This window comes from Arachis ipaensis, chromosome B06 (assembly GCF_000816755.2).
Source record: "Arachis ipaensis cultivar K30076 chromosome B06, Araip1.1, whole genome shotgun sequence".
Classification (NCBI taxonomy): Eukaryota; Viridiplantae; Streptophyta; class Magnoliopsida; order Fabales; family Fabaceae; genus Arachis; species Arachis ipaensis.
In genome coordinates this window covers 91,103,292-91,113,065 of record NC_029790.2, presented here as the reverse complement: position 1 = coordinate 91,113,065, position 9,774 = coordinate 91,103,292, and the positions used below count along the sequence as shown (strand labels likewise).

General features: G+C 36.9%; 2 protein-coding genes across 3 annotated transcripts in view; one reads left to right on the top strand and one right to left on the bottom strand.

Annotated features, from left to right (window-relative positions):
• LOC107648297 (momilactone A synthase-like) lies at positions 5,932-7,568 on the top strand. Its single transcript, XM_016352222.1, has 2 exons — positions 5,932-6,035; positions 6,628-7,568. Exons 1-2 carry the CDS (start codon positions 6,016-6,018, stop codon positions 7,475-7,477), a joined length of 870 nt encoding a protein of 289 aa, XP_016207708.1. The 5' UTR covers positions 5,932-6,015; the 3' UTR covers positions 7,478-7,568.
• Positions 8,562-9,774, bottom strand: part of LOC107604682 (secoisolariciresinol dehydrogenase-like) — a 15,018-nt gene continuing 13,805 nt past the window's right edge. The window contains exons 2-3 of one of the 2 annotated variants that reach the window (XM_021104593.1): positions 8,774-9,605; positions 8,562-8,741 (exon numbers count right to left, since the gene is read on the bottom strand). In XM_021104593.1, the coding sequence (XP_020960252.1) occupies positions 8,813-9,605 (793 nt within the window). In that variant the 3' untranslated portion in view covers positions 8,562-8,741; positions 8,774-8,812. Of the gene's footprint in view, positions 9,606-9,774 lie in introns of both variants that reach the window. The other variant, XM_016306329.2, reaches the window with a different exon arrangement.

The window sequence follows — 9,774 nt, the reverse complement described above, 5'->3', positions numbered from 1 at the left end:
GCTTGGGCACCTCTAACTGGGGACTCTAGCAAAGCTGAGTCACAATCTGAAAAGGTTCACCCAGTTATGTGTCTGTGGCATTTATGTATCCGGTGGTAATACTAGAAAACAAAATACTTAGGGTTATGGCCAATACTCATAAAGTAGCTGTGTTCAAGAATCAACATACTGAACTAGGAAAATCAATAACACTATCTAAATTCTGAGTTCCTGTGGATGCCAATCATTATGAACTTCAAAGGATAAAGTGAGATGCCAAAACTGTTCAGAAGCAAAAAGCTACTAGTCCTGCTCATCTAATTGGAATTGAGCTTCATTGATATTTGAAATTTATTGTATTTTCTCTTCTTTTTATCCTATTTTGATTTTAGTTGCTTGGGGAGAAGCAACAATTTAAGTTTGGTGTTGTGATGAGCGGATAATTTATACCCTTTTTGGCATTATTTTTACATAGTTTTTAGTATGTTTTAGTTACTTTTTATTATATTTTTATTAGTTTTTATTCAAAAATCACATTTCTGGACTTTACTATGAGTTTGTGTGTTTTTTTGTAATTTTAGGTATTTTCTGGCTGAAATTGAGGGACCTGAGCAAAAATCTGATTCAGAGGCTGAGAAAGGACTGCAGATGCTTTTGGATTCTGACCCTCCTGCACTCGAAGTGGATTTTCTGGACTATCTGCACTTAGTTACTCATTTTCTGTAAACCTAAGTTACTAGTCTAGTATAAAAACTACTTTTAGAGATTCATTTTGGAACTCATGACATTTTACACTTCATATTGCATCTTCTACGGCATGAGTCTCTAAACCCCATAGGTGGGGGTGAGGAGCTCTGCTGTGTTTCAATGGATTAATGCAATTACTACTGTTTTCTATTTAATCATGCTTGATTCTATTCTAAGATACTCACTCGTACTTCAATATAGAGAATATGATAATCCGTGACACTCATCATTATTCTCAACCTATGAACGCGTGCCTCACAACCACTCCCATTCTATCTGAGCTCAACGTAGTCATTAGGCGACAGCTTGAGTGCATATCTCTTGGGTCTCTAATCCACGGACTGAGTCCGGAGGTTAGAACCTTCGTGGAATAGGCTAGAATCAATTGGCAGCATTCCTGGGATCCGGAAAGTCTAAACCTTGTCTGTGGTATTCCGAGTAGGATACGGGAAGGGATGACTGTGACGAGCTTCAAACCTGTGAATGTTGGGTGCAGTGACAGTGTGCAAAAGGACAAGGGTCCTATTCCGACGCTAGTGGGAACCGATAGATGATTAGCCGTGCGGTAGCTGTACATGGTATTTTTCATCCGAGACGAGAAATCCGACAGTTGATTAGCCATGCAGAGATCGTACCTGGTATTTTTCATCCGAGAGGATCATACAGCTTGCCATTGAAGGAAGCCATGCGTGTTTGGAGAAGAAGACAGTAGGAAAGCAGAGATTCAGATGACAGAGCATCTCCGGAACCTCAGCCTGTTTCTCATTACTGAATCACAAGTACCATTTATTTCATGTTATTTACTTTTCATAAACAAAAATCATTTTTATCATTAATCTCCTGACTAAGATTTATAAGATAACCATAGCTTGCTTCAAGCCGACAATCTCCGTGGGATCGACCCTTACTCACGTAAGGTATTACTTGGACGACCAAGTGCACTTGCTGGTTAGTTGTGCGGAGTTGTGAAAAGTGTAATCACAATTTCGCATACCAGCACGCACATGCTCTGTTTTTCTCAAAAAATTTTAGGACTCTATGGCACCAAACATTACATCCAAAATAGCATTTCCAACCCCAAAACTTATTCTACCCTAAAACTACAAGATCAACACAAAAATTCTACCAAACTTAGCTAACTAAAAGAAGCCAAAATTCAACAAGCAAGTGCTAAAGGAGAGGGAGAGTTAGAAAGATGTTACCAAACACTTTTATTTAATATCTTTAAGTTAGACAATTGGGAGAGCCTTTGCTATGGTGGCTTGTGCTTGACTTCCCCACCAATGCTAGAATGTCCAATGTCCTCCGAGATCCCAATCCTAACCATTGACAAAAACAAAAGACAACCAAAAAGCAAGCTTTTTACATATTAACATATATACAATAGACAAAAACAACACCATTGCAACTCCCCGGCAACGGCGCCAAAAACTTGATAGATGGAATTTATCGTTGATCTAGATTTTCACATAATAGAATCTCTTCGTTGCAGGTATAGTCTAGATCAACAATTAAATCCCAATCAAATTTAAATTCTCTAAAGATGTCACAATCAAAACACAATAACCGGGAGCTTGAAATCCCGGGTCGTTTTCCCTAGGAGTTGCAATTGAAGTGCTCAATTATTGGCTATGATTGTTTGCAAGAGAGGCAAGAAATGTAAATAGCGAGAAATTAACTTAACATGCAAGAAATTAAATGAAAGCAATTAAATGATCATGCAAGAAATTAAAGTCAAAGCAATTAAATTCAAAGCAATTAAATGCAAGGAAAGGATAATTAAAATGCAAGAAACCTCTTGGCAAGTAATTGAGAGCTAAGGTTACCTATCCCAGCCATTGACCACAAACACATGATGATTATGAAGAGTTAATCCTACTTAGTCAACCCTACATCGAGGATAAGTCAAATAGGCATAGTTGATTCCAATCCCTAAGTCCTAGTCAACACTATTAATGGGTCACTTAGAGTCAAGGGAAACTAAATCAACTAACTACTCTACTGTATCAAACAAGAATGGACATCAATGACTCAAGGATCACCAAAGTCATCAATTCTAAGCCAAGAGTGGAGAAAAACTAAGTAAAAACTAAGCCAAGCATTTTATCAAACACTTGGTGTGTATGAAAATAAAATAACATTAAATTGCATTAAAAATAAAATCTAACTACCCAAGGCAAGAAAATGATTATAACAACTAAAGAAAGCAAGAATAACATGGAAACATAAATTTGCATTAATTAAAATTAAATTCAACAAAAGTGTCCATAAATATAAAAATGACAAAATAAAGGAAATAACAAAAGAGATGAAGAAGATAAAGACAAGAAAGCATGAAAACATAAAGGGAACTACACTAGAACAAGAATTAAAAGACTGAAATTAAAGGAAATTAAACTAAACCTAACCTAATTCTAGAGAGAGGGGAGAGCTTCTCTCTCTAGAAAACTAAAAGAAAAATATGTAAAAGCTAATAAACCTAATTGCCCCCCCTCCCGTGCTTCCACTTGAATTGAGGTTGAAATAGCTTCAGAAATGAGTTGGATTGGGTTTTGGAGGCCCAGAATTCGCCCCCAGCGATTTGCATTATTGAGTTCACATGACTCGTGACTCGGGTCACGCGTACGCGTGGGTCACGCGTATGCGTCACTGAGCAAAATTCACTTCCACGCGTACGTGTCGCCAAGCTCGCGCTTGTGCGTACCACGCATCACTGTACACACGCACGGATCGCTGAATCTTCCAAACTCCATTTCTTCATGGTTTCTTCCCTTTTGCAAACTCTTTTTCTCACTTCTTCAACCCATACTTGCCTTGAAAACCTGAAATCACTTAGCAAACACATCAAGGCATCAAATGGGACTAAAGTGAATAAAATTTAGCAATTAAAAGGCCTAAAAAGTATATTTTTACTTTCAAGCACAATTTAGGAAGAAATCACAAAACTAAGCTATTTCATTAAATAAGTGTAGGAAAAGTTGATAAAATCCACCCAAATAGAGCAAATAAATATCATGAAATGTGGATTCATCAATACTCTGTTGATCCTCCGTCGTAAGATGTGGCCGGACACTTTAACTTTCCGGATAATTCCCCCCAATGAGATGATAAATGAATGAATACGTATATGAATAATTCTTGGGGATGCGCACACGCAGGGACTATCCAGGGTTCGCTTCCGGACATGTTGAGTTTGGTTGTATAATCGACAAATAATTTCATTGGCCATAGGGCAGGCATGCATCATTTACATTTGTTTGACTTGGTTGAGTTTGCTACTTGTCATGGCTTGCTTAGTTATGCATATTAAATGCATATGTGCTAATTGCATTACTTGAATATACTTGTGTCTTATTTGCTTGTCTTGCTTGTGTTTGAACAACTAAGAGATCCCTCATGCTGGCGGTGGTGATGCTGAAGGTTATTTCTGATATGTGGTGATAGAGGTTGAGGTACGATGGACTAGATATTGCCTTAGCTTATTTCTCTAATTTATGTACTGGATGGATAGGAATGAGTGATGTAAGTTGTGGGGTAGGAAGCCCTAGGCACGTCTTTGGTCCTTTTCATTTCTTTAAACTATTCACCTTATTGATTTGTAAATTAAAGAAGTTTCTTTACGACCTTTCAAAGTAACTTTTTCTACAAAACTTTTTTAAAAAATTATTTCATGGATAAACTATTTTTATAATGAAATTTTTTCTATTTGCAAGTATTTCTTTGCTTTAATGGTATTCCCTTTCCTACTGAGAACCTGCAAGGACGATGTTCTCACCCCCTACAGATTTTCTTTTTCAGTGACATATTCAGAAAGTTTTGGCTCGAAGCCACGACCAAACTACAAAGCTTTATGTATATATATGTTTTTATTTTCTGTATTTGGTTTAGTCTTAGATTTTATTTTTTTCCTCGTTGTTTATTATTTTGGGTTTTAAAGGGGTAGGACTTCTATTTTTGAAATTTTGAATAAGTCAATGTATTTAATATTATGTGGATATAATTTTGTGATTATGTGGTTTAAAGTAAAGGCTTTTTTTGTTTTCATAATTAAAAATCCAGTTTGTATTCATGAAGGCTCAATATTAGATAAATATAGTACTAAAATAAAGGATTAGAGATAGGTAGCGCTTGGACTTTTAGTGCGATCGTGAGGTGCTAAAAGTTAGGGTGTTATAGAGAACATGGTGCAAATTTTGGGGAACAAGTTAAAGGAAGAACGTGGGAAGGAAAATGAGTATCTGCCAATGTTTATCTTTATAAATAAGAAGATTGAAATCAACACAAATATGCGTTGCAACCTACTCTGAGCAACACTAAAACTTTATAAAATTCCCAAAAGAATGAAGTGTTTGTGCATGTAAGCATTGAATGTCATCACTTTTTTCTTATTTTCTTCATTTTCTTTTCGTTTTTTCTGCCATTGATTGAACTAGGCAAGATAGCGTACATTGAACCAGAAGCCATTTCACTTCTTGCTGTTGTCGACTCTGAACGTGTGTGTGTGTCCGTTTTTACAATTTCTTTTATTGCAATTTATTTTATCGTTTCATTTCTTCATTATCATTGTACTTTTCATATATTGTTAATTTTATTGGTTATTTCATATTATTATCAAGTTCTTTACTTGCACTAAGTTCATCGATTAAAATTTCGTAATTTATTGATCTAACAAAGGTATTGATTAAGTAAATTTCGGGTCGAGCTCACCATTTTGAGAGAGAAGTTATATCTTCTCCTGAAATGAAATTTTGATACAAGCTCATTTTGATATTATCTGTTAAAGATGACGAAAAATAAGTGAAACGTATCATGACAAATTGAATTAAACATATATTTGTATATAAATACATATTAACTGATTTTATTGATTAACTTTAGTATATAAATAATATTTTTGTTAATCTATATTATCTTTTATTTTTAATTTAATGTTTTGATCATGAGATATTCAACCAAAGAGAGAGATAAAAACTAAAAAGAGAATATTAGCTCCTTTTTTGCCTAATTAATTGACCTACAATATAGTTGACTTGAACGCATTAATCAGGAGCATTTTACATACATACCATTTGTCGGCATTCATTTATATCTTACATTTTCATAGTTTTGTTCCTTATTTTAATTAATTCGCACCGTGTTTTAATAACACAATTCAACTCCAAAAATTACTTCCTTATAAACTCTATAAAGTAGGGGAATCTTATCATCTTAGCATTCACTAATTCATCCTTTGATAGCCTGCCACTTGATACATTGCTACTCCAAGAAGAACAAATATAATCCTCCCCCATGGCCCCAGTTGCTAAAAGGTCGTTTCCATACCTATTCTTATAGATTATATCTGTGGATTGATATTTTGACAAGAAAATACACACACAAAAAAGTAAAATAAAGGCTTGAATAGGAAAATGATTTATAGTTAATATTTGAATTAGATAATCCCCCTCCCTCTCCTTTCTCTATCACTCTAACTCTAGCTCTCCAAGATTTACAATTATATGTACTCTTAAGTTGGGATGTCGAAGTAGAAGAATAGATATTATTGTGGATTTTTAATTGTGACACTGTTACATCCTAAGTCCTTGGTCTTACACATTTTATTTAAAAAGAAAGAAAAATGTTTATTCAGTAATAATTGTTTTCAAATTTTTTCTTTTTTCTATTCATTTAATTTTATTTTTAAAACATTTTTAAGTTATGCCAATGCTATCCCTGAATATATTTAATTTTGTCTTATATTTTAGATAGAGTTAATGTTTAAGGATAATTTTGACAAAAATTTAAAATATTAAAAATAAAATTAAAGATAAAAAGTATTTTTGAAAAAGATTATTTTAATTTAAATTCGTCTTTCATAAAAATGTTATGTCATTTAATTGTTTATATTTATAAACGTTGCAGGCTAGAAGGTAAGGTGGCAATAATCACAGGAGGTGCGGGGGCCATTGGTGCAACCACCGCAAAACTATTCCTTCAACACGGAGCTAAGGTGATCATCGCAGATGTCCAAGACGAACTGGGAATCTCTCTCTGCAAATCCCTCATCACCAAAGAATGTGCCACTAATAACAACAACAACATCGACTACGTTCACTGTGACGTGACCTCCGAACAAGACGTCAAAAACGCGGTCGATTTGGCTGTTTCCAAATACGGCCACCTTGACATCATGTACAACAATGCCGGCACCGCCGGTGACAACATCAAGCGGCCGATGGAGAACTCCACCGTCCAAGACTTCAAGAGAATCTTCGATGTCAACGTCTTAGGGGCTTTCTTGGGCGCCAAGCATGCAGCGAGGGTCATGGTAAAGGCACAGAGGGGAGGCGTTATCCTCTTCACGACGAGCATTACTTCTGTGATCGGAGGCCAGGCAAAACCGGCTTACAGCGCATCCAAGCACGCCTTGGTGGGGCTGATGAAAGATCTGTGCGTGGAACTTGGTCAGCATGGGATTAGAGCGAATTGCATTGCTCCGGGGGGGATTGCGACGCCAATGCTGAACGGTTGGTTGAAGATGGAGAGGGAGGGGACGGAGGAGATCCTGCAGTCGGTGGGGGTGCTGAAAGGTGGGGTGGTTAAGGAGGAGGATGTGGCGGAGGCGGCGGTTTATTTGAGCAGCGACGAGGGGAGGTTCATAAGTGGAGTAAACCTTGTGGTGGATGGGGGTTATAGCTCAACCAATGCGTCATTCGCTATGATAGCGAACGTTCTCAAAAACAACCAAACCACCAATTGCATTGATGCCTAAGCCGCTATTAGCTAATAATATATTCTGTTTTGTGAGTAATGAGTGTGTGTTCTAATAATATCCAATCACTCCATAAGTTTTTATAGTTTCACTTTATTCGTGATCGAATGGGTTCTTATAGTTTAAAAATGTTTGTAATTGTTGTCCAATTTGTAGTTAACTTAGTCAAGTTACGTGGATCGGACTAAATTAATTGCAAAATTATATGACAACTGCAAGGTTGGATGGTCTCTCTAAATTACAGAAAATGAATGTGTTGTAGTCTATAATGTGAGTTTATGCTATAATTTGTGTGTACTCTTATAACGGTTACCGTAGTTTTTCCTCTATGGGATGGTAGGTAGCAATACATGTAAGGTGCGTTTTACAATGACTATAATTTTAGTGGCTATGGTGGCACACACGATGGAGCTGAGGTTGTGGTTGTCACAAAGGAGATGGACCTTCTTAGCGAATTCGATTTTGTCCATCGCCCTCCACCAGCCGACGAGGTCGGCTGCACCGAAGAACTTCTACTAATGTTTCAGATAATTTCAAAATCAAATTAATAAGTAAATAAAGCAGATGGTTTATTTCTTTAAGTAAATAATTGAAAACCCAAATTAGTTAGTAAGCTTATTTAAGAATAAATCACAAAGGTTATAATGTTAGCATCAACAGTTAATTGCTTACCATTGGTAATTGCATTATTGTTGAGTCAATTTATAGCCATGGTAGCCATCTAGAACTGGCTTACTTGTAACCAGATAAAGTGGTATGGTAAGGAACATGGTGTATTCCTTATCCATAAGCTCTCTATAGATAATTATATATAGAACTAGCTTAGTGATAAATGGACTTGGAATTTGGCAACAAAGTCCAACTCAACATTGGATAAGGCAACTGAAGCTCAAGAGATAAATAAAGTAGTGATGCAACATTACCATTTGTTGAGAGATGGGGAATATCAGGAATCCTCTAGCTGAACAAACAGAAGAGGCTTCAAGATTATATAGAAATAACTTTTCATTCTTAGACAATTATAATATTTAGTTCTTAAATCGTTGTTCCTTTGCCCTTTTTAGTTTATCAATTTAGAACATTGTTATAATAAGCTGGTGGCTTGGGGAAAATAATGTAGAATATTACAAATCATAAGTCAATAATACACATGGACTCTGTTAAGTTGGAGCCATATTATTGAAGTATTATTTCTTCAACATGCACTCTATTACAAATTTAACACATCACTTTTAGACATCTTTACGATAAAACTGATTCAAAACTAATTATATAGTCAATTTTCATATAAATGTGACTAAAAGCGATGTGTTGTATGCTTACATTTTTCAAAATCTAAGTGTCTTGTGGATACTGAAACATGTGAAAGGAGGGGTTAACAATGCTGAAGCCACCGTCAACGAGCAAGTTCTGTCCACTGACATACCTGGAATCATCGCTAGCAAAATAAAGCGCAGCATTGGCCACGTCATCAGTTTTAAGGGTAACACCTTTAAGATTCGCGAGCGAGTTCATCACATTCTCAAGCTCCTCATCGTTCACCCCGACGAACGTGGTAGCCAAAGGAGTCGCAAGAGCGTAAGGCGACAAGCAATTCACTCTGATCCCAAACTGTCCGAGCTCCACCGCCGCATTCTTGGTCAGCCCAACCACCGCGTGCTTAGCGCAGCAGTAGGCGTGGGAGGCGGCGCCGCCCACGTACGAGCTGACGCTAGCCGTCGAGATTATGCTGCCGCCACCGGCCTTGATCATGGGCTGCGAGGCATGCTTGATCCCCAAGAAAACTCCGGTTACGTTGACGCTGAGGACGCGCTCGAAATCGGCCTTGTGGTTGTCGATTATTCGGGCCTTGTTGGGGTCTGCTATGCCGGCGTTGTTGAACATGATGTCTAGCTTGCCGTATGCTTCGATGGCGGTGTTGACGGCGCGCTTGACTTGGTCCTCGTCGGTGACGTCGCAGTGGACGAAGGTGCATGTGGATGGTCCTATGGATTGGACAACCGCGTGGCCTAGTTCGTCTTGGACATCTGCGATCACTACTTTGGCTCCGTGCTCTGCGAATATTTCCGCCGTGCGTTTGCCTATTCCGCTTGCTCCTCCAGTTATTAATGCCACTTTTCCTTCCAGCCTGAGAAAGGTTCATACTGTCCGGTCAAACAAGAGAAGTAACTTCTTTTTTTTTTCCTCGTTAAAAATTTAATCATTAATTAGTTATTAATATTTAAAAATAAAAAATAAAATTTGAGTTAATAATTAAATAATAATAATTTTTAATAGTTTTTAATATTTTTTTTTGT

Excerpts from the sequence above, each read along its gene's own strand:
- LOC107648297 (XM_016352222.1), top strand. The coding sequence starts at position 6,016 with ATGGCCCCAGTTGCTAAAAG. Across the intron at positions 6,036-6,627 it reads ATGGCCCCAGTTGCTAAAAG|GCTAGAAGGTAAGGTGGCAA; the intron begins GTCGTTTCCATA and ends TAAACGTTGCAG.